Source organism: Chrysemys picta, chromosome 9, assembly GCF_011386835.1.
Source record: "Chrysemys picta bellii isolate R12L10 chromosome 9, ASM1138683v2, whole genome shotgun sequence".
Taxonomy (NCBI): domain Eukaryota; kingdom Metazoa; phylum Chordata; order Testudines; family Emydidae; genus Chrysemys; species Chrysemys picta.
In genome coordinates, this window is record NC_088799.1 from 99,948,300 (window position 1) to 99,976,296 (window position 27,997).

The 27,997-nt window shown below is 38.7% G+C and overlaps 1 protein-coding gene across 1 annotated transcript in view; it reads left to right on the top strand.

Annotated features, from left to right (window-relative positions):
- The window catches only part of MAP7D3 (MAP7 domain containing 3), a 60,128-nt gene that overhangs the window by 16,124 nt on the left and 16,007 nt on the right, over positions 1–27,997 (top strand). The window contains exons 3-13 of the mRNA XM_065557337.1: positions 248–328; positions 2,505–2,668; positions 6,987–7,101; positions 9,929–9,958; positions 13,898–13,999; positions 19,195–19,293; positions 19,726–19,824; positions 20,910–21,035; positions 23,047–23,192; positions 23,928–24,058; positions 24,249–24,499. Coding sequence (XP_065413409.1) covers positions 248–328; positions 2,505–2,668; positions 6,987–7,101; positions 9,929–9,958; positions 13,898–13,999; positions 19,195–19,293; positions 19,726–19,824; positions 20,910–21,035; positions 23,047–23,192; positions 23,928–24,058; positions 24,249–24,499 — 1,344 coding nt within the window. The remainder of the gene's footprint in view (positions 1–247; positions 329–2,504; positions 2,669–6,986; positions 7,102–9,928; positions 9,959–13,897; positions 14,000–19,194; positions 19,294–19,725; positions 19,825–20,909; positions 21,036–23,046; positions 23,193–23,927; positions 24,059–24,248; positions 24,500–27,997) is intronic.

The window sequence follows — 27,997 nt, forward strand, 5'->3', positions numbered from 1 at the left end:
CTCTTAAGATTGTTGGATTGGTTATGGGGTGGGGGAGTAGGAGTTCCAGAGTACGTGCTTCCTGTACCGGAGGAAAAGCTTGTTAGTACTCTTCTAACCTGCATAAAGTACATTATACCATGGTGAATGGGTGTCTTTCTCAGAATGAGTTCAATAATCATTTCAGTAATCTATATTTAAAACAGCTTGTTTCTTTTTAAATCTGTGTTCTAAATGACTGACAATTACAAACCTATTTTTTTGACAGTGATAGATGGCTCCACTCTGAGAACAGAAGAAAGACAAAGACTAGCCCGGGAGCGAAGAGAAGAGCGGGAAAAGCAAAATGGTATATTCACGTTTAATCATATGTTAAAATCATATGTATTAATGCTTGTGGTATCAGTTACATACAATGCCACACATTAGTTCTTTCCCAAAGTCTTCTTGTCTTTGTGTACACAGGCATTCTTCTTAAACTTCCACTTCCAGCCCATGTGGGGTAGATTACATAGTGGTAAAATCTTAGTGGCCAATCTTTGCAAGCACCCAGTCCCCACTAGTACAACCCACCAATGCTGTGGTATTTTGAGAAAAGTATCAGGGTAGACAAAAGACCTTTGACAGATTTCTGTGTTTATATTGTGTATAGAATACCATTCAGACAATATTATTGATGATCCAAAAACGTTTGGCCATCTGAACTGCTTGATTGCCTTCAACATATCTCTTTTTTAAGATTCTAGAAAGAATAAAAGGCTCCTGGATTGAGTCCTTATCAAATACATTTATATTGCAAAAAGAAGAACAGGAGTACTTCAAGTGGGCTGTAGTCCACGAAAGCTTATGCTCCAATAAATTTGTTAGTCTCTAAGGTGCCACAAGTACTCCTGTTCTTCTTCTTGCGGATACAGACTAACACGGCTGCTACTCTGAAATTTATATTGCACTTCATTTTAGATAAGAATCCAGGGTCTCATCCAGGAAAAGTTGTATAAATGTGGGCCATGCATCTACAAGTTTGGTAAAGCTCAGAGATACTGCATACTAGTACAGTGACTTATCTATTTAGTTAACATCTTCCTGCTGACCTCAGGCTTCTCTGCCATTGTGTTCAATTTTGGGCTCATTTATTTTATTGTGGGCTTGCCTTTAAACTGTACAGTAATTTCCAGAAGTATGTTGTGGAAGATTCTGAACTTTTGAGAAAGTACATGTAGTCTGAACTCTGATGTGTTAACTGCCATGTTTTCTCATTTTCTCATTCAGTGATTTAGAATTTTTTTTATTATTACATATAAATGGGTGGGAAATGTAACACAGAAGCCCATATTAAGTTTTCCTCTGATGCCCAGCTTCCTAGTGAGGCTTTAATATTAAGAACATACTGGGTCAGACCAAAGATCCATCTAGTCCAGTATCCTGTCTTCCAATAGTGGCCAATGCCAGGTGTCCCAGAGGGAATGAACAGAACAGGTGTCGCTCATTCCCAGCTTCTGGCAAACAGAGACTACGGACACCATCCCTGCCCATCCTGGCTAATAGCCATTGATGGACCTATCCTCCATGAATTTATCTAGTTCTTTTATAAACATCCTCTGGCAAAGCGATCCACAGGTTGATTGTGCGTTGTGTGAAGAAATACTTCTGTTTGTTTTAAACCTGCTGCCTATTAATTTCATTTGGTGACCCCCAGTTCGTGTGTTTTGAGAAGGAGTAAATAACACTTCCTTATTTACTTTCTCCACACCAGTCATGATTTTTATAGACCTCTATAATATCACTTCTTAGCCATCCCTTTTCCAATCTGAAAAGTCCCAGTCTTATTAATCTCTACTCATATGGAAGCCGTTCCATACCCCAGTCATTTTTGTTGCCCTTTTCTGAACCTTTTCCCATTCCAATATATCTTTTTTTGAGATGAAGCGACAACGCAGTATTCAAGATGTGGCCATACCATGGATTTATATAGAGGCAATATGTTATTTTCTGTCTTATTATCTATCCCTTAATAATTCCCAGCATTCTGTTCACTTTTTTGACTGCTGCTGCACATTGAGTGGACGTTTTCAGAGAACTATCCACAATGACTCCAAGATCTTTCTTGAGTGGTAACAGCTAATTTAGACCCCATGATTTTATATGTGTCGTTGGGATTATGTTTTCCAATGTGCATTACTTTGAAATTCAATGTTGATTAAATGCATTATGACAGCACCGCAAATGCATGCATAGCATAAGGCATGTTCTCTATGAACTTACATACAGATCATAAAGTGTAAAACTTCAGAAAAAGTTCCAGTCTGTTCCCAGAGTTGGGGACACAATGGAATAGAAGGTTAGGTCACATGCAACATTATTTGATTAAAATGTAAGATTAACTATACATCTGAATTAGATCAGCTAGGATGTTATGTTGTAGAGGTGGACTAATATGCTTTTCACCTTTGTCAATTGTAGTATTTGTGAATACTTTTTAAAGTTTGATTTAAGTTTACTTATTTAAACTTTTTTAACATGAATAGCTGCCAAAGAAACACAGATATTTGAAAAGGAAAAAAAAGCAAAACTCCAGTATGAAAAACAGATGGAAGAAAAGCAGAGAAAATTGAAAGAACAGAAACAGAAAGAAGAACAGAGAAGAGCTGCAGTAGAAGAAAAAAGAAAACAAAAAATAGAGGCGGAAAAGGTACTGTTCATGGCTATTCTGTAACATTGTGAAAACTGTCTAAATTATATCCTTATTATGAAATAGATTAGTTAAGGATAGTATAAAGTACATTGATCAGTTGTTCTTTTGAAAGTTGTTGGAATTCCTACTCCAGTATTCAAAGCACACAAGTTACCTTTTTCAATGGTGATCCATTATTTAGTCTCACAGTTAATTCCAGTCAGTCCTAGCTCTCCCTGTACCAAAGGGAACATTAGCTAGTTATCTTAGTTTGTTCTTAATAATTTTTAACATAGAGTGTGAAAATATCCCTGACATTTTAACTTTGATTTTGTAGACAAGTTTTGCTGTGTTTTTAGTAAACTAACATGGTTTCCTAACTTGATGTGTTTTCCACTGGGTTCTGGTTGGTTCCCACTGTCTCAGTTCTCCTATGTTACTACTCATGGTGCCTTCTTTTGTGCTGCTGATCACAGACTACTCTTTCTGCCTTATATAGTTATCCTCTGCAACTTTGAACTATGTATTGGCCATCCTTTTATGACTGTCACTTTGTCCTCCCTCTGACCTAATATGGGCATTCTGCACTCTTAGAAACATCATCCTACACTGGTTGCGCTTACATTTTGTGCCATTTTCAGTTACCCGATGTTCCTCTTGTGCATGTTTTGTGTGCAACTCTTTAACTTGAATGCTGTTACGCTCATGTTATTTGAGGATAATTAAGTCCCAGGTGTTTCAATTTAGCAGCTAAAGAAATAATTTACATTGCTGAAAAACAAGCAAAAATATTTGTCCTGTACTGTCGGTGATTCAAAATGGAATTGCAGTCTAATGGAATTACATCTCTTGGAACACAAAAGCACTGTTATTAGCTTCAGACTTTCTCCAAAGAAAGTTTAGCCCGAAGGCAACACCAGTGGCTATTGGTGAAACCATTTATTTGATTATCAGGGAAACAATCCCTGACAAATCAGTCTCTAACTGATATTAACCTGAGCTTTACCAGATCCTCTCCTTAGAAGAGGATCAGACGCAGACATCTACACACACAGAACCTAGCACCTGGGAGAGTATCTTCTAGTTTTGCCTAATGATGAGAGTCTAACCATACAAACTGCGTTCAACCAGGAAATGAAGGCAGGGGCTGGATAATGAGAAATATGATCAGAAAATACTTTACTTTAAAATAAACTGTTTGATATTTACCAATAAGAACATAAGAACGGCCATACTGGGTCAGACCAAAGGTCCATCTAGCCCAGTATCCTGTTTTCCGAAAGCGGCCAATGCCAGGTCCCCCGGAGGGACTGAACAGAACAGGTTATCATCAAGTGATCCATCCCCTGTCACCCGTTCCCAGCTTCTGGCAAACAGAAGCTAGGGACACCATTCCTGCCCATCCTGGCTAATATCCTCCATGAATTTATTTAGTTCTTTTATGAACTCTGTTATAGTCTTGGCCTTCACAACATCCTCTGGCAAAGAGATCCATAGGTTGACTGTGTATTGTGTGAAGAAATACTTCCTTTTGTTTGTTTTGAAATCTGCTGCCTATTAATTTCATTTGGTGACCCCTAGTTCTTGTGTTATGAGAGAGAATAAATAACACTTCCTTATTTACTTTCTCCACACCAATCATGATTTTATAGACCTCTATCATATCCCCCCTTAGTCGTCTCTTTTCCAAGCTGAAAAGTCCCATTTTTATTAATCTTGCCTCATATGGCAGCCGTTCCATACCCCTAATCATTTTTGTTGCCCTTTTCTGAACCTTTTCCAATTCCAATATGTCTTTTTTGAGATGGGGCGACCACATCTGCACGCAGTATTCAAGATGTGGGCGTACCACGGATTTATATAGAGGCAATATATTTTTTTGTCTTATTATCTATCCCTTTCTTAATGATTCCCAACATTGTTTGCTTTTTTGACTGCCGCTGCACATTGAGTGGATGTTTTCAGAGAACTATCCACAATGATTCCAAGATCTCTTTCTTGAGTGGTAACAGCTAAATTAGACCACATCATTTTATGTATAGTTGGGATTATATTTTCCAATGTGCATTACTTTGCATTTATCAACATTGAATTTCATCTGCCATTTTGTTGCCTAGTCACTCAGTTTTGAGAGATCCTTTTGTAGTTCTTCGCAGTCTGCCTGGGACTCAACTATCTTGAGTAGTTTTATATCAACTGCAAATTTTGCCACCTCACTGTTTACCCGTTTTTCCAGATCGTTTGACATAAATCATTTAAGACCTCTTCCTCCACTTCGAGATTTACCGAGCACAATGGATGGTAAAGGACATAGCAAACCACATTTTTTCATTCTTTGTTTCATGTTTTAGCCAAATCATTTTTGATTAGTCACCTCCCACAGGTAACTTAAAAAAGGAATCACCATAGTGAGAACAGATGGAAGAATTAGTTGCGACCTGTATGAAACTAATCATGAAAGTATCATTACTAAGATTTAAAAATATTATTCTGTTTAATGACAATAATTAAGACTCAAGTACATTGTTACCAGCTATGCAAAATATATAGGTTGTGTGTGCAACAATACTTAGATTGTAATCTTTTTGAGATACTGTCATTATGTTGGTGCAATTGGCCCTGATCCCCGATTGGAACCTTTAAATTCTGCTGCAATAAAAATAATTAAAAGAATCTCAGTAACAGTGTGTTCTATAGATCCTTGTCTAGCTACTTTGGTCATTGATACTTTAGAGATCTGTCCACATGGATGTGATTACAGGATAAGGATCCTAGATTGTACCAAAAGTCAGTAAAATAAACCAGATTGGAGTTGCTGTCTTATCTGTCTTTAGACATAGATAATCTACAGTCCAAAGAATACTTTTCTGGAAAGCTTTGCATGGCAAACAAGACCTCCTGTTTCTTCAGAGCTTGGGGCATTTTTAACCTTTCCTTCCAAGTTTTTTGTCACAGAAGAAACCCCAAAGTGCATGCAAAGACTTTTTAGTCTGTGTTGTTATGAAATTCATGTTACGGGAGAATGGAAGCCTTCTGTCCCAAGGAGAGAAAATTGTTTGGATAACTGGTCCCTTGGTATCTTGTAGCGTGTTGGTGATAAATACTGACGAAGGAGCTCTCAACCGTAGCTATTCCAGGATATGACTCTGTTGTTGATCTTCATAGCCAGGCAGTCCCATATAAACCCTGAGGATGGTGAAGAGGAAGTCTGTTTAAAAAGTGAACTGTGTAACCCTTTTTATATGATAGGACTGGAGTTTAGTGTTCTGGGATTTGTTTTCCCTCTCCACCAATTGATACGAATACCTGAGACGGGAGAGAGCTGTACTCCAGTGCTGTTCCAGATGTTAGTCCTGTCAGCAATTATTGCTGAAGTCCAGAGTTTACAAGTAAAAACACACTTTCAGCTTGTCATAAAGTTTTCCTTCTAAGTTTTACCTTCTTTTGGGTCCATTCTTGCTTCTATTGAAGTCGATGGCAAAATTCCTTCATGTTTAGAGAGATGAGTTAATGTTTGTATAGTTGTTTGAAAAGATAGTGTCCTTAATATTTGTTAATGCAGACTTTTAAACAGTTTTTTTTAAATGTACTTTATTTAGATATTTCAATAAGCAACAGTATTTTCTGTCAGCAGTTGTGCTTTGAAGTTCATGAGTTCTCTTCTTACAAGAGAATTATTTTTCTAAAAAAAAAAAAAAATCTTCTAGCCAACATTCTAACTTCCAGTGGGATGTTAATTAAAGGTCTTCTTTCACAGAGAAAGATCTCTACTAGTTTACTTCAAATATTTTTAAGATTGTTTAATATATGAACATTTGAAAAAAATTATAATTTATTTCAGGAGAATTCTGAAGTTTCATACCCTAATGGTTGCTTTGTTGGAAAACTAGAATTGACAGTTTAAACACTTGAGATTTTATAATCCTTCCTCACACTTTATATTTATGTAAAAGTCTCTAATAATCAAGACACCTGTGGATAAGTGTTGTTGTTCTCTATAATATATCTGAACTGATACATAGTCGCTACAGCAGATTCTTGATCAAATGCACTTTGAATGTTAACCCTAAAAGTCTAATTTCACTTCAGTGTAGCACATCTCTGTATGAAATATTAGAGGAATATTTGTGCATTATATTAAAGTGATTAATTGGTGTCTTCAGCCTTTTTGCACATTAAATTTGTTTTAGAATTAGTTATGGTCACATGGTGCAGGTAAAACAGATGTTTTTTTGATAGATTTCAAGCTCTTCGGGGAAGAAAGATTGTTTTGTGTTGAACATAGTTGTGCTTAATATGGTTTATATAGCCTTATAGAGAGATTATTTTGTACTAGGAGCGATATGAAGCAGTTGTGCATCGTACCTTGGAGCGGAGCCAACGACTGGAAACACGACAAAAGAGATGGTCATGGGGAGGGTCTGTAACTTCAAATTCAGACAGCAAGACTGGTAAGGGTAGCTTAAAATTTAGTGCATTATGTTGATTTATAGTGTTGTCGCATTTATAATTAAGATGCCTTGAAGATTAATTCAAAAGTAGTATTTATAATTCTGTTTTAATTATTTCTATTTAATACTGTTATTGTTTAATATAATGAATATGCAGCTATGACATGTAAAATGCCTTGAAAATGCATCCTTTAATAGACTTGCTTTGAATACTAATTGATGATGCTCCATGTTTTAAATAGAGGTTAAATGGGTAAGATGGCACAGGGGTTAATGCTCAAACTTTTCAGCTCTGGAGTCCGCGTTGAATCCCACCTGAGGTTACACATTTTAAATGTACTTGGTCTCAAACAGGTCCTTATTAAACCATCATGTAATTTGACGTAATTAGCAGTTTCTGCTGATCAGAAGCCCAACATTAGAATAGTAGAACAGGCTGACCTGCCTCCTTAATCACTTATCTATAATTTATAGGAAAAAAACTGTATGATCATGGGGGACTTGAGTTTGAATGACACATGCTGAAGGTCTCATGCTGGACGTATTAAAACATGTTTGGAATTTCTAAACATTATAGATGAAAATTTCCTAACTCAAAAAGTGTTGTGGCCAACACAGGGGAATTCTTTTAGACCTTGTCCTAGCAGATAAAGATGAACTGAACATAGAACTAAAAATTAATGGCAGTTTAGGTACAAGTGTTCATGACTAGATCACATTTATAATATACAAGCAAAATTAAGTCCAGACTAGTAGTATGTATACTTGGTCCCTTCTTAAGTCAAGTTTCACAAAGCTTGAAAATAATTATGAGCCAGATCAGCTGGGAGGAAGACTTTGATCTGGAAACTCTGAATGATAACAGGGAATCATTTAAGAACACAAAAAGCCACAATCCCATAATTGAGGAAGATGGCTGTGCTGGTTAACCAATCCGCTTTAGAAGGGAAGTGAAGACAGCTATTTAAAAAAATTAAATTAATAATATTTAACAAATGGAAGAAAGGTGAAATTGATAGTAATGCATATAAATCAGAAGTTAGGAATTGTAGAAAATTTATAAGGGAAGCAGAAGGACACAGAGGGCTTGTCTACACTGCAACATCGTTGACAAAACTTTTGTCTTTCACAAGTACTTAAAAAAGCCCCCCCCCCACCCCCCCACGAAAGACAAAAGTTTTGCTGACACAAGTGACAGTGTGAATGTGGCTTTGTCGGCAGGAGCGCTCTCCTGACGACAAAGCTAATGCCACTCGCGGAGCTGGAAGTATTTTATCAGCAAAAGTGCCGACAAAATACAGAGAGAGCGTTTACACACGCTGACTTTTAGCGACAAGGCTGTGTAGTGTAGACAAGCCCAGAGAAATCTATGGCCAGCAGAGTTAAGGACAATAAGGAGTTGTTTAAATATATTAGGAACAAAAAGAATCCTGACAAAGGAACTGATAAACTTAACAATAATGCAGAAAAGGCAGAAGTGTTCAATAAATATTTCTGTTCTATACTTGGGGGAGTGATAAATAATGAAGAGGACAGATCACTGATTCAGAGGAATCTGAATCGCTTTATAAGTTGGATGTAAGCAAACAACATGTGTTTTAATATGGCTAATTGTATACATATAGAAAAAAATATATAGGCAATTCCTATGGGGTGGGGGACCTGGCAAGCAATGACTCTGAAAAATATTTAGGGGTCATGGTGGATAGTCAGCTGAACAAGAGTTCCTAGTGTGATGATGTGTGCTAAAGAGCTAATGCGATCCTGGGATGTGTAAACAGGAATCTTGAGTAGGTGTAGAGAGATTATTGTACCTCTGTATTTGGCGATTGCTGCTGGAATACTGTGTCCACTTCCTGGGTCCACAATACAAGAAGGATATTGATAAATTAGAGAGGGTTCAGAGAAGACCCACGAGAATGATTCACGGATTAGAAAACAAACCTTACAGTGATAGACTCAAGAAGCTTGGTCTATTTTGCTTAATAAAGAGAGGCTAAAGGTTGACTTGATTGGTCTAAGTTCTACATGGGAATCAAATATTTAATAACTGGCCCTTCAATCTAGCAGAGCAAGGTGCAACACGATTCAATGGCTGGAAGTTATAAAGCTAGACAAATTCAGACTGAAAATAAGGCATACATTTTACAGTGAGGGTGGTTAACCATTGAAATAATTTACCAAGGGTTGTGGTCAATTCTTCATCACTGAGTGTTTTTAATTCAGGATTAGATGTGTGTCTGAAAAAGCTGCTCGAGGAATTATTTGGGGCAGTCCTATGGCCAGTGTTATGGAGGATGTCAGACTAAATGATCACAATGGTCCCTTCTGGCCTTGGAATCTATGACTGAAATGAATTGAAAATAATGGGAACTGAAAAGAGGTCTTCACAATGCATGGCACTAAACATGATCAGGCCCTGACTTTCCTGAGCAATAAAAACATGTTAAGGGAAAATCAAACTTGGTGTAGTGAGCTATTAATAATAATTTTTTCAATTTCCAGTTGAAGAGAGGGAGGTTGTAAGGACAGAGATACATGCGAGTCAATGGGAATTTTAAAAGTGACTGTGCAGAAATAAAAAACATACCTGAGCTCACTTTTGTTTTCTACGCTAGTGTTGGAATTGTTTCAAAAATACTCAAGGTGGAACTAATTGTGGTATTGGCTGTCAGGCTGTATCTAGAGCTTAAGTCCTATAAAGTGTGTGTGTGTTGAAATAATGATTACCTTAATTATAAGTATTATTTTCACTTTCCCCGTGTCTCTGTTATATTAATTACTGTCCAGCCTTGTGATTTATCTTACAAACCTTGTTCTTCTACAGAGCCACAGACTGCAGATGAAGGTGGAGCTGGTAGTATTGATTTCCAAAATGGCCTTTTGCTATTACTTTATGCTAACCACTAACCTTTTGAACTGGAATTCTCACTTTCACTGACTGGAGTTCAGGGGAGTTACTTTTATATAGCTCTATTGCTGGATCTGGGCCAGCAGGGCTCAGAGCACTGCAGAAGCAGCACACTAGGTCCTCTGTGGAGAGCATGCCCTACATATTTAACAATCCCTCCCAGCCAATTAAGGTGGGCCTTTCCATTGATGAGCTCATCAGCAAATCTGAGACAGGGTATTATCTGCGGTTTAGTGCCTCAAGGATGAGGATATAAAGCATGGGAAAAATTGGGAGATCTTTCTGGCTCCGGGTATATGCTGAATGTATATTAATATGGTACTCTGTAAACCAGAATTTTATAACCAGTGATTTGTTACTTTGCAAACAGTTTAAACCATAGCTGGAGAAACTCTCCAGTGCACGAATTTGGTACATTTCACAAATGGTACATTTTCATGATATAGTACAAACAAATATATAGGGGAGCCTTTTCCTTTAACTACATTTAATTTCTGTGGAAGGAGTTTGCAAAAATAATGAGTGACAGTTTATTCCAATGAGTGATAGTGATTCCAAACTTTTAACATTCATTTTCCATTGACTTTCTAGCACCTTCCATGGAAGAGCATGAGACACACTCATAGACTAATTTATAAGCAATTCAAATGGTTTCTAAGGCCAGGTCTACAATTGAAGGGCTTTGGTGGTATATTATACTGGCAAAAGCACTTTCAATGTGGACACCATTTACAGCAGCCAAACTTGTTTTTGCTGGTATAGTTTATTCCAGCAAAATAATTGCCTGGTAGAACTGCATCTACACTAGACACTCTTGCCGGCACATCTGCATCCATCAGGGATCATGTATCTTCATGTCCTTGAGCGACATAGCTATGCTGGGAAAGGTTTGGTGTAGACCTGGCCTATGTGTAATCAGGGATATTTATTTTTTGTAACTGAGGGCTAAAATGACAGCCCCCTCATCTGAGACCCAGCTAAGTCTATGAGCACTGAAAAATCTGTGCATGCTCGTAGCTATACTAATCTAGTCCAGCTGTCTCCTAATGCTGACAATATGAGGCTTGAAAACTCAATGAAAGTTTAACTGAGCATGATTTAACTGCCAGAGCTCATTCTGGCAGTCATAGCACATTTTTTCCCTCTTCTCCTGCTCCCCTCAGCATGGATTGGCAGTTTTCTCCAAAATTAACCAGTTTGATTGGATTGGTTCACTTCTATTAAACATGTCATCCTGAGGTACTTGTATTAATTCCAGTTGTTTCCCACTATCTGAAAATGCCTAACGTTGTGGTTGCTATAGTATTATCACATTATTGATCAATAATGTTTCAATTTCTCTAACAACATCATTATAAGAGAGTTATAGAATATTTGCAATATTCTCTTCTGACTGTCTGTTCATGTGGCATATTCAGAGATTGGTCTCCCAGCATATTTAAAAGTGGACCAACCTAAGCTATTCCAGATACTGCAGAAAAGCCTTCCGTGTTTAGTAATTCATGATCCAAGAAAATGTAGCCCAACAATCTTTCTTTCCAGGCACATTCTGTCATGATCAGAACTGGTTTCATGTGAATATAAATATTTAGAACTCTTGATCAAGCAAGGTAAATCTCTGGCTGAGATAGCAGTAGATTCACAAGTGTACTGAAAAGTAAACCATCATAATCAGACATTTCAAGAACATCCAGAAGATCAAATCCTATATACGGAAAATATTGTACATTGAGATAATGCACATGATTCAGGATTACTCCCCATTGGTGGTTAGAAATTAATAAAAAACAAAAAAAACCCCACAATCAAGCATTTTACAGTAAAAGCTGTTTTATCCGGCATGTTCAGGGACTGGGGGGTGCCGGTAAGTGAAAAATGCTGGTTAACGAAGAGGCAGGGAGTTTGGGTGTGTGTGGGGGGAAGGGGGTGTGCGTGCTCTGGGAGGGAGTTTGGGTGCAGGAGAAATGCCAGTTTATAGAGCTTTCCACTTGGTGCAGGGTTAGATTCTGTTGTCAAGAAGCCTGGGAGAAATGGCAACATTGCATAATAAAATACATAGAGTACTTGACAGCAAAATCCCAGCAATTGAGAGAAGTTCCCTATCACAAAACCAGATGATGAAGTGCCTAAGGCTACATCTACACTACAGGGGGGAGTCGATTTAAGATACGCAAATTCAGCTACGTGAATAGCGTAGCTGAATTCGACGTATCGCAGCCAACTTACCCCGCTGTGAGGACGGTGGCAAAATCGACCTCTGCGGCTTCCTGTCGACGGCGCTTACTCCCACCTCCGCTGGTGGAGTAAGAGCGTCGATTCGGGGATCGATTGTCGCGTCCCGACGGGACGCGATAAATCGATCCCCGAGAGGTCGATTTCTACCTGCCGATTCAGGCGGGTAGTGTAGACCTAGCCTGAGAGACTAAGGTGCATGCCATTAGAGAATATGATGGTCACCAGTCATTAAGTTTGATGCCATACTCGAGTATCCGTGTAGGCCCCGTGTGCACATTGAAAAAATAGCCTGGCATTATGTTGCACGCTTGTCTCAATTCTTGCAATTTTTCATATATAAATGATTTATAACTTTCTTTTTCCAAAGAAAATCCTACAAACACAGAACGAAGTCATACCAATAATTAAGAAACCATTGATTTGATACAATGAAATATTTCTCAGATAATTCCCTAGGACCTCAGAAGCAATTCTTCATGCTAATGGCCAGACTAAATAATTGACGCCATCTTATCAAGTCATTAAAATTGTGTCAGCCAGACAGGTTAAGTAGGGTTCGTTAGAATCCTAAACAGTGGGTGTAACTTAAAGCTTTCTTGCAAATGGAAATGCAAATACCATGTACATATCTCTTGTTCCTAATAAGGTTTAGTTTTACAATGTTATATATCATTCATACTTAGTCAGTTGACTTTTTGATAACAAGTTCATGTGAATAGTCAGGCTATTGCTATGTGTTTTTGAAAATCCCACCCGAAGCACATATCCTATATTTAAAAAAAAATAATAAGGAAAGGGAATTAGCAAGGAAGTGATAGAAAATAACTATTAGTGGATGTAATTTCCCTTAGAAAATTCCTGAAATTCATCTAAAAACTCCAAAAGCTGTTGCAGCTATCCCAGTTCTCTGTCATCTTCCCTTATAAAATAACCTTTGTGTCTGCCTTAGAAAAAGTATCCCAAACTTAAATCTTCATTTCTGGCATTTATTATTCAGGTGCTATGCAGTAGATATTTCAAATCATGCTGTGGGAGTGGAATGTCCTAAAAAAGGAAACTTCTCTTCTTTCTCAATCTGCTCTTACTTTGCTGTCTTTTCGCACCTCCTTAAAACAGTTTCTTGGTGGATCAGAGAGGGTAGCAATGTAGCAATTCTGGGGTTTGTACACTCACATACATACATGCAGGCCAATCCAGTCAAATTCTCATATATTGGCTGATTTTAGAGGAAACAGCCATAGCATGTTGGGGAGCCTTTTGAAAAGGGAAAAGAAGCTCCTTCCAAGGTTAGTAACCCTATTTTCCCTTTAGTATGGCTTTATTTGCTAATAAGTTAACCAGCTTTGCCATTAACATTTGATATGCATGCAACATAATGTGCAGAATTTTACCATGCTGGTTTGTGCTATGTTTAGCATGCACTACCAGGAAATACTTACCTACCTCAAAGGGATTTGTGATTTATTAATTGCTTTGTAAAGTGCTTTGAGATCCTTGAGTGGGAAGTACTGTGTAAAAGAATCGGAGCAGAATTGGAAATGGCTTTTGGGAAGTAATACTTACACTTCCAAATTTATCCCCAGAGAAATATGTTAAAGGACACTTTTTCTGACTGAAGATAAATGCTAAAATAAACGTTTCTTTCTGCAGCCAGCAAACGTTCCACATCCACAGCAAACCTCAAACAAACAGAAGCTGTCATGAACAAACGTTTGTCATCGTCTGCAGCACTTCTAAACTCTCCTGATCGGAGTAAGTGTTTTGGGGTTTTTGGCGGGGGTTTCTTGGGGGTAGATAATGTGTACTGTTTCTCCGACCTGTTTGTTAATTCATTGCTCATGTGATCTCAAATGCATTTTACCCAATTTGTTAATCCAGCAAACTGTGCAGGTTTTTGACCCAATCCTTGGTTGTGATCTTTGTGTTACAGCAGGAGAGTAATGGTAAAGATCACTTTTCATATTTCTAGGATTCAGTTTTATTAAAGCCAAATCTTGGTGAACGATTTATGAATTAACCATTTCACACCAACTCTAAGGGTTTGAATGCCTTAAATCCCAGACTTAATTTTAGATAATACTAAACATAGTAATTGGGTTTTTTTTTAAATCGCACAGAAGACAACTACCGTATATACTCGTTCATAAGCTGAATTTTTTTAGTAAAAAAGGGAAGCACCAGAGAAGGGGGTCGGCTTATGAATGGGTATAGAGGGGGAGAGGTGGGACACAGCCCCTCCCCCCAACAGAGGGAGCAAGGAGAGGCAGCACAGCCAGCAGAGAGAGAAGGGAAGAGGCGGGGCCAGGGTCTCTCCACTTCTGGCCATGCTGCTTACCCCCCAGCCTCCGAAGCAGCTGCAGCTCCGCAGGCCGCAGCTGTGCTGCTCGGCCCTGCCCCCCCAGAGCAGGCTGTGGCCACCTGGCCCAGCCCACCAGAGCACGCTGCGGCCGTGCTGCCTGGCCCAGCCCGCTGAAACATGGTGCGCCTGCGCCACCCGGTCTGGCCCACCGGGGCACGCTGCGGCCGTGCTGCCCAGCCTGCTGGAGCAGCTCCAGCCAGGTCAGAGACATCCTCCCCAGATAAGGTGGGAAGGGATGGGATGGGGAGAGTGAGGGTCCTGGGCTGGAGTGAGGTCATGTGGGGGGTGGTCACAGGGGTTACTCCCCTGACTCCCAGCTTCTCCCCCCCAGTTGCTTTCCCGGCCCGTCAGGGTAAGCAGTTGGCGCGCCGGGACACTTTGTTTACTTAGGTTTACCTCCTTGAGCGTCCGCAGGCACGGTAAACAAACCATCTTGGCCCCGCAACGGCTTATCCTGATGGCCCGGGAGCAAAAGTTTGCTGACCCCTGAATTATAGGGTCGGCTTATGAACAGGTTATAAAAAAATTTCCATTTTTACTTATCCATCTTGCGGGTAGGAGGTCAGCTTATAAACGAACCGGCTTATGATCGAGTATATACGGTATTTTCCTGAGTGAAATAGATTCAAATCTTTGGTTGCATATTCACAACAACAAAAAATTTGCATCTTGGCATTAAAATCTGTAGCATGGTCCTGAACTCATGCTCTACATATTGTAGAGTCCTGATACCTTGTAAGATGTAGAATTGTATTGTAAAACGGGCAAAAAAGTGTGAAAATTCTGCTGTTCCCTTTTTCACGTTGACCCTAGGGCATTGCGGTTTCATGGGACGTATCTTCATACTAGCCATGCAGAATGCCTATACCATTAGTTCCAATGTATTAAACCAGTGGTTTTCAACCTTTTTTTCATTTGCAGACCCCTACAAATTTTTGAATGAAGGTGTGGACCCCTTTGGAAATCTTAGACATAGTCTTTGAAACCCCAGGGGTCTGTGGACCACAGGTTGAAAACCACTGTATTAAACTGTTGCACCTTACAAACTCTATAATGATGTACATACGTTTTTTTCCCAGAATAGAGCATTGCTTGTTTTCTTGATGTTTATCTTTGTTCTCTCCAAACCCTGGGGTAAACACTGCTCAGCCTACTACTGCTGAGGGACGTAATCAACCTGAAATCCAGTCAGTTTTTAAAAATTAGTTGCTGATATAACACTTGTTCCAGTGTCCCCCTGCAAATTTTTGTGGATTTACAGTCCTATTTTATATTTTTAAAAGGTTTCTCCAGTTGCTGTGTAAAATCATACCAATAGGGGAAATACTATCAAATGCATAAAGTAAACAAACGGGGGAAAATGGAATTATTTTTTCTCCTTTTTTCGTTATAGGGAACATAAGTGTTACGGGTAGCATTAAGTACGTTTTCAGACAGAAGCGATTTATTTAAAAAAAAAATTTAAAAAAATGAACAAGCACCAGAAAATATTACCAATAATGCTATAGTTCTGTGTCTGACTGCAATCCTCTTATGAAGTACGTGTCATAATGCCTTTTCCAGACCGAAAAGTTGATAGTAACACTAGGAAGGTCGCTAATCTGCTTTTAGAGGAGAAAATTAAAAATTAATTCCACCACCACAAATAACGTCCTTTTTCTTTTATGTTCTCGAGGCTAAGAGAGATCTCTCTGAACTCTCTGCAATGCTATGCTAACACGTTTAGAAGGCAGTCGTGGTGGACTGCTTCCCTCCTTCCAGAAATTACTATCCCTTATTGTTACAAAAATCATGCATAAATTGAGGAGAAAGGATAACATTTTTTTCTGAAGCCTAACATGAAGACAGATTAAGGGCTCAATCCTGCAAACCGATATACATGTGGGTAACTTTACACGTGTGATTATCCCAGTTGAAGTCTGGGACTACTCGTAATTAGAATTATTTATATATATCTGTGTTTGCAGGATTAGGCTCTAGGTATGAACCAGAAGCAAAGAGGTTTATGAAATTCTGGTTTATATGCACTCTAACACAGAAAGGAAAACACATTTAATAAATTATCAGCCAAAAGGGATTGCTACTAAACCTACTGCCGTTCTGTAACAGAAACTCTGACAGAGCAACTTTCTCCAGTATTTTTGGGAAACCCTATTATATTAAGTGGCTTAAGAGAAATCCGAGAAATCATATAATCCTACAAATGGGCTGGAAGTCATCAATTCTAGCCCTGTGCTCTGTGGCAGGACCAAGTAAACCTAGACCAACTCTGACAGGTGTTTGTCTAACCTGTTCTTAAAAACCTCCAATGATGGGGACTCCACAGCCTTCCTTGGAGGCCTATTCCAGAGTTTAACTACCATTCTAGTTGGAAAGTTCTTCCTAGTATCTAACCTAAATCTCCCTTGCTGCAGATGAAGCCCATTACTTCTTGTCCTACCTACAGTGGACATGGAGAACAATTGATCACCATCCTCTTTATCACCACCCTTAACATATTGGAAGACTTTTATAAGGTCGCCCTTTGGTCTTCTTTTCCCAAGACTAAACATGCCCAGTTTTTTTCAATCTCTCCTTAAAGGTCAGGTTTTCTAAACCTTTCATCATTTTTGTTGCTGTCCTCTGAATTTTCCCATTTGTCTACATCTTTCCTAAACTGTGGTGCCCAGAATTGGACACAGTACTCCAGCTGGGGCCTCACCAGTACCGAGTAGAGTGGGACTGTTACCTCCTGTGTCTTACATACAACACTCCTGTTAATGTACCCCAGAATCATATTTGCCTTTTTTTGCAGCTGTATCACATTAATGACTCGTATTCAGTTTGTAGACCACTATAACCCCCAGATACTTTGAAGCAGTACTACCATCTAGACAGTTGTTCCCTATTTTGTAGTTGTGCATTTGATTTTTTCCTTCCCAAATGAAGTACCACAGCTGTTTCAGAAAATGAAAACAGTAGGGGCTAATTATTGCAAATCACACTTCCAGAGAGATATCATGTACTATGGAGGCTTGCATAGTCTGGTTCAGACTGGATTCTCCAGATATCACCAGACAAAGATAGGACTTTTAGATAAATAGCCAGTGCTTAAACTGATTCGGGGCCTTCTTTCTGGTTCTGGATCTAAGATGGATGAACTTGTAACCACAGGGAAAACCCAGTTGTGGGTTTTGAAGGACTAAAACCTACTAAAGCCCTAGGTTGGAGTTGTGGGTGACCTGTGGTAAGCTTTTTTACATGCATGAAGGTTCTTGTATTGTTTTAATGTTTTCTCTGTAATGCTTTTACCTTAAGAATAAATATGAATGCCTAGAAGGAGCTGTGTAGTATCTTGTAATTGTGGGCAATACATTGGTAATAGCCATCTGAGAGAAAAGGAAAGCACAGATGCTGGCCTTTTAGGGAGTCTGGCTTGGTGGGGCTATCACAGTGTAAGGCAGAGAGCTGTATAGCCTCAAAATCTCTGGTTACAAGGGAGTGAGATGTGGGTCTCTGCCCAAGAGAGGTGATGGCTGAGAGCCGGAATCTTAAGTGGGTGCCCTTGATGGACCACAGAGTAGGAATACCGGTTCAATTGCCTTGAAACGGTGTGAATATTCAGACTCTTTGGGGGAAATGTCCAGGGCTCACCTTTATTTTCTCTAACAACGAAGAGAGATTTAGATCAAGACTCCAAGATTCTGCTCATACCAGCCGAACAGGTCAGAGCAATTATACACTCTTGATCTGGCTTCCAGAGAGCAGCTAGTCTTTGGGTGAATGATGCATGGAATGTGCACAGCTCTTCAGGTTCTGCTGCAGCTCTTCTGTGTCCCATCACAGCTTCAGAGAGGTGCACACCTAGGATGGTTGTAACTTGTGTGCTGGGTCCAGTCTGACGCATTGTCATCTGAGATGCTGTTTAAATTTTTTTTTTTTTTTTTAATCTGATTTAACATTTTTTCTTTATTAGCTACCTTAACTGTACTTATGTAGGGAAAATATGAAATATGAGATTTCAAGTTCCTCCCACCACTAGAACCCATCTGTCAAAATATAACAACCATTTTGCACACTGAGATGTGCTTTCAAAGCGGTTTTGTTCTATGTAATAGTATAATTCAGATTAACCTTGTTTTATGCCTTTAAGACCTATATGTATTTATGTAGAACTTCGGTTTTAAGCACTCTTTATATTCCTGATAATACTGGCCAGATAGATATTTTTATACTCTTAAATTGAACTGATTTAAAAACAAGTTAATCAAACACATTTTTCTTCAGTTCATCGAGAGCCTTATCATATACTTCTTTATTGAATCTTGACTGATTCATGTCTGTCTGTCTCTTTATTTCTTGTTAACAGAAATTTGGTATATAGATTAGAAATTTAAGGATTCAGAATGATTATTTGTGCGCTCCAATTATTTGAGGATGCACTTTTTATTTCTTGCCACAAGGTGGTTCTGTATGGTTCATAAATCAATCAGATTTGATTACGCTGCTATGACTTATACTGTATATAGAAAAGAGGGGTAGGTGGTTAAAGGAATACTTTAGGATTCTATATCAAATGTAATCACGTAATTTGCACTTTCACTTACAGGTACCACAAAGAGAAGTGCTTCATTAAACAGACTGAGTAACAAAGTTTCTCTGCAGTCTGAGCAGCCACCACCAAAAGGTTCACAGGTGGAACAGAAAGGTGCAGGAAACATTTTTTTAATAGGGGATCGCAACTTGAATATTTCTTAAATTTAAATTGTGTTTAAACTGAAATTTCTAAACTTTGTTTAGAAATACTTTCACTCTGAACAGCGTAGACTATTGTGCATATAATATTACCATTTGGACTTTGGTAGCATTACGCACATACTAGCTATATCAAATATTGTATCCAGAATTCTGCTGTTTCTATATGCAAGTGTGTTTTCTCTGAAGCTGTACTTGGGGTGGGTGAGAAGTAAACCAATACGTACAACTTGTGTGGCTGAAGTATTGCATAATGATTAACAATTCTGGTTTATAGGTATTTTTGGCAAAATATAATTTTTTAAAGAAAGGGAGTGGGCAATTCAGAAAATCAACTATGCAAATCTCTTGTTAAAAATAATATTCCTTTGCACTTGGTCTCTAGGAGGAACAGAAAAGAAGAGGAGCACGTCTTTGAATAGAATAAGTAGTAAACCTCATTCTTCTACTGAACTAGAGAAAGTGAAAAAGGAAGAAAGACCAGGTGGTTAGCTATTTATAAAACTAAATCCTAATCTTGCTATTTAAAAGCAATGCACAGTGAAATTGGATAGGATTACATTACTTGAGTAGTTTCTTCTGGTTCCTCTACCTCTGGAAACTTAGTGAGAATTCTAGTTATTTAGTAGTAAAGATTAAACTCTTTAAATTTCTTATCTCTGACAAAAAAATCCTTTCGGGTTTCCAATAATTTATCCAATGATAAATTTAAGATAAAGAAATCATTTCACTTTAAACGTTAATATTTTTTCCTGTATCTTATTCTGTTTGGCTTTAAAAGCTCTTAGTTTTTCAGTTTACAAGCAACTTCTCTGTTCCTGCTGCTGGACTGAGTTTAGTGCCCCCAATTTAGGGGGAAAATGTGTTCTCATTTGTGTCTCTGCTTTTCTTTTTACATCCATCCTTAAAGTACAAGACACTTCTTTATTAAAAACTTCTTTCTAATAACTATTTTCTACTTGAAGCTAATGGATGCCAGCTTCTTTAACAAACATCTCCCTTTCAATTAACACATTTGAAATTTTCCTTCTTAACAGCTCTTGCCCTGATAAGAAACTAGAGTAGAATCCTTGGAACCCTTTTTCATATTGAGTTGACAATGATTACTATATACGTGAGCTTGTGTGTGCAAATAAGACTTAACAATAGCTAACAACTGTTGGCAATAATCTGCAAGGTTTTTCTCTGGTTTGTGCTACCAGTCTGTTGTAATATCCTCTGTTGCATCCTGACTTCCAATGAATATAACCTCTGCAAAGCTGAATCCAAAGCTTTCAATGTTTTGACTTATTTCAGCACTCCATCTGTGTTTTATGTTTGTTTGCATATCATTCTCTGCACGTAACAATTAGTAATAAGTCACGGACAACAAATGCAATCATATCTGATTGCAATGTTTAATCCTGCTATACTATTACTATGTATTTCCCTCTTCATTACTTCAATATTTTCTTCTGAAAATGTTATGATTTGCAACAATACTCCCAAAGCTCCTTTTCTCTTTGATGCTTACTTTCTTCATTATATGACTTCATGTTGAATCCTTTTTGGTTTGTTCCCATCATTCAGCTCGTCGCTCTCAGATCAGTCCTCTGGAGAGTAATGTAATCAGTCGCCTCCTCGCCCCCACACAGGCCTCCTTAGCTAGGAGTAAAAGTGCTGCTACATTATCGGCTGATGGACAAGATCCCTCAGGTAACAGGAGTGCAGTAAAAGCCTGAAAGTGATAGTAGTTGCTTTCAAAGCAAGAGTTGATATGACAGTTGCTAACTATGTTACCTTTCAGCACAATTCAGACATTTAGATAACACATCACTATGTATAATACTTCACTAACATTTACTTTAGTAAAATAAATGCAATACATATTTTATGTTGCATGTTTATTTTGCGATTTCATAGAATAGTATTGGCTTTTAAACTACAATACCAGTTCATTCATTCTGCAGAGAATTGTATACTGGTATTTATTTTTGCACTGAGCTGTCTCTGAGATCTGCATTTGAATTTAAGTGATGGCTTAGGAGGAGGAACTGGAAAACTAGTAACATTTCAAAGGAGGCCTAAGAGACTAATAAGCATGGGGCACAAATTGACTTATCTGAGGGAGAGCAAATTTTTCAGCTAAAAAGTTGGTGGAACAAGACGACTAGGTTACCTGTGACGTTTATTGAATCTAAGAAAGTTCCAGTGAAAGTACTATGTTCAATGTAAAGTCAATGTAATGCGCACCTAGCTGGAGTTCATTCCCCCTGTTCTTTTTTTAATCTTTCAACTCGCAATCAACATATTTTTTTTTTTTGCCTTTTATCCTTTCAAATGCATTCCTCCATCTTTATTTTTTTAGTATAACTTAAGCTAATTAACTGGCCTCACTAATAGTGACGAAACTTCTACACTGCTGACCTGATATAATCAATCCTTGCCTTTGCTGATTCAAAATTTATGCTCATGTTTTTGCACAGCTATTTGTGTGCATTTTATTTTTCCACAAAATGTTTTACTTCACTTCATATGAGGGAAATCTCTTGTTTTGTACTGATAGCCAGGATGTGGCTCTGACTCAGTGTTGTTCAAACAAAGGTTCAGGACTTTTGCTTGAACTATCAGCAAGCTTATCGTATTTTCAATAGCATTAACACTTAATTTCAGTAATCATCTCCTTGCTCTATTCTAGTTCCAATTATTGGTCAGAAGAGTGCAGTTCTCTCTACAAGAATGCCGTAGATATTAAAATAAAATGTTTTATCCATAAGAGTACAGTGATTAAGAGCTAGCATCTGTCATTAGATTTTTGTATCCCTAGATATTTTAAAATCTTAGATATGCTAGTTTTAATCTATTTGTAAATATCTCCATTTACATTACTATATACACTTCATAGATGAGTTGTATATTATATATGCACTACTTTGTTTAGTGAAGGATCCATACAGTGATCATATTTTCTCATCACATCTTAATATATGTGAAGAGGCTGACAGTTTTGGAGATGGTTAAGTAATTATAATGGTCTATTAACCCTTTACACTTCTAGTTTCTTCACATACTTTATCCACATTAACAAAACAAGATTAAAGTATGTGGTTTGGGGGGAAAAGTAAAAATAAGCAATACTGTTATATGGCAGCTGATATAATAAGGAAGTGCATAAAACAAGGTTAAAATACTTGATATAGTAACTGCAGTTTGTCACACAATGTTTTATGAAAAATCATTCCATGTGGTTGGACGAAACAAAACATTTTATAACTAGCGCGGCATTATCTATGCATTGTGAAGCATTTGTGAGATATGCTTCTTCGCCCTGTGCAAGGGTTTGGCCGTCAGAGTTCTGTTAGTCTAGAAATAATCATGACAAGATATAGTTTGACTAAATTGGAAACTACATTTAGGTATTGAAAGTTTAATGTAGACATTGTTTGGAAAAGCACTTTATTTTTTTTTTTTAATCTACACTTGACTGCAGCTTTCGGAATGGTTTCATTCTTGGTGCTGTGGCTTCTGAACTCCTTATCTTGTGGTGATGGTGTCTGGTGTCCATGACCTGTTGCAATGTGCACTTCCAGTGGTGTTTTCTCTGTATGCGTTCTAACACACACAATCTCTCTCTCTCCCTCTCTCTCTCCCTCTGTCCTTTTTTCCCTGTTCTGATGCTGTGCACTTGGTTCTCTGTTTTTGTCTTGTCAAATTCCTAACTTTATAGAATCTCACCTCTGTCCTCGTTCAGCTTCAGCCAGTTCCATCAGTTCTCCAATCCAAACTCCTAAAGTGCCTGTGCGCAGCCGTAGCATCGACCGATTGAAGACCACTGTATCTTCATCTGACACCAGCTCTCCAGAATCCACACAGGTCTGTTGAAAAGTTCCTTTTACAAAAGGCTTGTTTTTTTCTTTTTTTGGACAGGTCAGGTTAGGGGCATGTTCTAACCGTTTGCAATCCTAGTCAGCTGCACTATTTATTGCACCAGAGCACCTAAATGTTAGTTAAATTTCTTTATTTTGCATTGTAGATAAACATAGTTGGATAATGTCACAAAATACTATTGTAATGATAAGAACAAGTTGACATTTCTTTTAAAAGTTTTAATAATCTTTGGTTTCTAATTATGCAAGTTAGTAAAAATAATTCCAAATGGAAGAATAGGTATACTAAGAGTCACTTTTTTTTCTTAAAAAAGAGAGCTTTATTTTAGGGTGTCTCCAGACCAAAATTTCAAACACCCCAGAATTTCAGGGTGTTTAAAGCCAAACCTAAATCAGCCTGGATCTAGACTGTGCATTTATCTTTATATTCTACTTACCAATATCCCCAGGTTCAAACATCCTGAGACTTTGGGATGTTTGAAATCTGGATATGAATTTTGTGGAATGAGCTCCTCTGTATTTTCAGGGCATGCTGTTGATTATAAATCCTAAAGCCTCATTAATATAACATTACTAGAGCCACGTTCAGGAAGATAAAGGAAAATTCAAGCGTATCTTAATGTGACTAGTGAATATTGTGATGACAGCACTTCTACATTTCTCTGGTGTCTTCAACATATTTTAGAAGGTGTACATTACCACTGTTTGTGTATCTGATCAGAAATCGGCGACAGAAAAGCAGTCCCTAAGTCCTGCTGGGAGGCGCCCTCCATCGCCATCTGCGTCAGCTCGTAGAAGATCTCCGTCCCCTGCTAACTTGGCAAAACGTCCTTCATCTCCCTCTACAGCTAGGTATGTTTAAATCTGTGTTCATCCTAAACCACGTTCAGAACAAAATGAGCACTACTTCCTGTGCCACAGGTTTGGTGTCCTGATACTGTCCAGTATGAATGCAGAAGGGGCATATTGTTGCTATGTATATAAAATCAGTTAATACTTCAGGCTTTCAGTGAAGCCTTAATAAGTGTTCCTTTCTCTGCAGACAAAATCAAAAGGCCCGTCCACCTTCACCTAGTGTATTGAAACAAAGGCCATCATCCCCCACTACAGTCTCCAAACCAGCACCTATTCAACGCCTGCCTCTCACACCAAGTGTTGTGAATATTACCAAAAAGAAACCTGAAATGGAATGCAAACCAAAGGACAAGTGCGAAGAAGGAGCAGGACAAGAGCATGGCACTTCTCCAACCTCTGAGAGGGAAACTGTTGCAATTGCTGCAAAGACCAAAGAAGGTAGGAGCCTTTAAGTGATCCACTTGTCTATTCCATTTATCTTGATGGTGGTCCACTACAGTTTGAAGTTTAATTATGGTAATTACCTATAAATAGCATTAGAGAGAGAGATCTTTGGACATATGCAAAAAAAAATTAAAGCAATCTAGAAGAAACTTAAATCTTTTGGAATGGACGCAAATTATGTTCCTGACTGCGTGTAGACACTAAAGATGACTTGGCAATTCCCGAAAAAGTCCTAGCCAAGTTCCATCTCCTTCCTAAATTTCCCCTGCATCTCTGGTTTCTTACACTATTCTTCAAAGTGAGGAAGGGGTAGCTCTATGGTTGAATAAGAGCACTTGGAGTCAGGGTATCTGGTTCTATTTCTGATCTTTCCACCAAATTCTTGTGTGATCTTGCTTTATGCCTTTCTATCTGGAACGTCTCTGTGCCTTGACTTTTACATGTGTAAAATGGAGATTTATGAGTATTTGTAAAATATTAGAACTTCTTGGAGGGAAGGCACTATAGAAGTGAAAAGTATTAATATTCAGTTCCTTTAGTTTCACTGAATTACAACTGAATAGTGGTTATTCTACCCAAGAATTGACAGCATTTCAGGGATGAGTGAAACAATCCCTTTATACTGTAGTTTGTAAATCAATTTGTAGGGGATTTTGGGATGCTTAAGGTTAAAAGATGTTATTTTCAAATTGTTAATTATACAGTAGCTTTATAAATTGCTGGGTTATACCATATATAGTAGTCAGTTCGTTTGACTAGAGAGCTAAAGGTATTGACTTTTAATCTTGTTTACAGTGCAACTTCTAAACTAAATCCTATTCAGCTTTGTACATTAGAAATACTGGATTAGATTCTCAAATCCAAGACACACATGCAAAGTGATTTCAAATAGCAGGAAATGCATACAAATTAAAGCACACACTTTGAAACCTTGTTCTGTAAACCAGATACCTGTGAAATTGAGCCAGCTATCACTTTAAAAATTGCATGCATATGCCTTAGCCTGGAGGAAAAATCAACTGCTCATTCATTGTAGCATACATGAGACCTAGCTTCCAAATGGTTACAGACCTGCCTACATTTTGATTCCAATGTATGTGCAATCGCCACAGCATCAGGAGACAATGGGCAACACTGCCACACAGAGGAGAATGAAGCAGACATACTTCTCCCAGGTTGGAAATAAATCTCCTGACCCCATTCATTGTGCCAAAAGAGCACATCCTCTACCCCTCCAACCAGGAAGAACACCCTCTACAATCTCCAGAAAAGAATCTGGGAAAGACTTCTGATGAGGTATCACATGCACTTCTCTGTGGAGAAGGTCATAGGGGAAACTTAACAGAAAAAGGAGTTTGAACAGGCAACTGGTGGCGATACTGAGGGTGAAAATCCTTCAAATACCATGGGTAAGTGGGATCATATGCCTGATGCATGTCACTGCATGTAAAGATACTTGTGTGTTCCTGAATGTGTGTAAGTTTGAGGGAATGTCTGAAAATTTCCCTGTGTTAACACTTTAAACTGGGTGTGAATTATGGCAAGAAATTCTTTGGGATCCCATATGTTGTACTGTGCTTTGCACACACACATTCTTGTGGAAAGATAGCTAGATGTCGAAGTCTAATTGTCAATGTCGTATGGAGTTGTACATCAATCCTAAAACAGTGTCTCTTGCTCTTGATTGTAATAAATGTGTATCTTAGACCTGTCTAAAGCATGAGAAATAGATCAGTAATCCACATCACTGATATTTGATCCCTGCTGTCTGTTCCATTCACAGGTATCTACCAGTTACTCTTTGGCTTTAGTCATGCATGTTTTCCTTTACAGAATCATCCTTGTTCTTCACAAACCCACCTGCTACATCCTCATCTACCTCTGGGCCTCTCATCTTCTGAAGCTTTACCTTCTCATTGCCAGGACTTTGACCTGCCTTCTCTGCTGCCTCTTCTAAACTGCATTTGGAACTCAACCCTGTATCTCATGTTGCCACTTCTGCTCATTACTTGGGTGCCTCTTCTCTCTCTTCCCATGCTAACTTCTAGAACTGTATTTACCCAGCTCATCTCCTTCCATCTTGCTCTGCTGCTAACCAGATTATCGCTTTCTTTGCAGTCATTGACAGTAGGAGGCTGGGAGTAGTTCTCTACCTAACTCTCTGTGGAGTTTATAAGGCAGGGAGATAGTATGGAAGTTGATCAACACAGAGGTGTTGGTTTCTCTCTTCCTTGTGAGTATGGGGTGTCCACTCCTGGCCAGATAATCCCCTTACCTGCCCTACCTGTGAACATAGAGGCAGATCCCTCTGTTCTGGAAAAGTTGCTTCACATTTTCGAAATCAGCTGCTGTGGAGTTGAAATCAGAGGGCAAGAACTGAGGGCAGTGAGTGGCCATCTAGCCAGGCTAACTCACTGCGTTGGCACAATAACATACCCCAACCAGCTCCTGAGGCTTCCACCCAAAGATGCTGGCTTTCACCACTGAGTCATTCCGTGGCACCTGAGTTTCTGTCAAGTCCTGGGCTCAACCTTAATTTCAAGGTAGCTTTAAGTGTACTTGGTGTCATGGTGTCTGTACTAGCTGCACCATTGTCCCTTCTTGGGGGTCTCACTGAGTGCACCTCTCACAGATGTCAGACCTCAAGCCTTTATCTCTGCTGGGTAGAGTTCACCCACTTTTAGACTAGGACCTGGGTTAAAACCCCCTAGTTACCAATTGTGACTACTTCAGCAGGTCCAACTGAGGTTTAGACCCTGGTATTGACTTCTCTCCAGCAGCTGTGACTAGCCGTTACACAGGACCGCACAAGCTTCTCAAACAGTATTCAGAGTAGCAGCCGTGTTAGTCTGTATCCGCAAAAAGGTTCCACTCTATATGCATCCAAAGAAGTGGGCTGTAGTCCATGAAAGCTTATGCTCTAATAAATTTGTTAGTCTCTAAGGTGCCACAAGTACTCCTGTTCTTCAAACAGTATTGTTTAACATAACTGTGCAACAGAGAATTCAGAGACATGCAATAAAAATAACAGAAAAGGAGACCTCACCAAATGGACCATATCTAGCCTTTTAGCTGCTCCTGGCTCAGATGCTTAGGCCCTGCTTAAGGTGAGACTGCCTACCCCGCAGCTCCTATCTCTCTCCCAGTCTGTGTCAGCCCTGTGGCCTGCTGATCAATTTCTTTTTCCCTTTCTGCCAGTGGAGCCTTTTTAAACTTCTGAACTTTATGATTGCCTTGGCAAAACAAGTCCTGTTAACTTTGCTGGCATCTGGAAGTGGCATCTCCCAGTAAAAGCCCCCACTGAACACTTAACTTGGCCTGAAAGTGTGTACCTAAGGGGCTGTCATGGGTCTTAGTCCTTGTTTTGTTTCCTGCCTCAGCCAACCCCCAGTTCCAGTTGGGTTTAAGCTTTGGAGTTAAAGAAGACAGCCATCCAAAACTGAACAGGGAAACACATAATAGTCATAACAATAACGCAGGTATCTCCCAGTT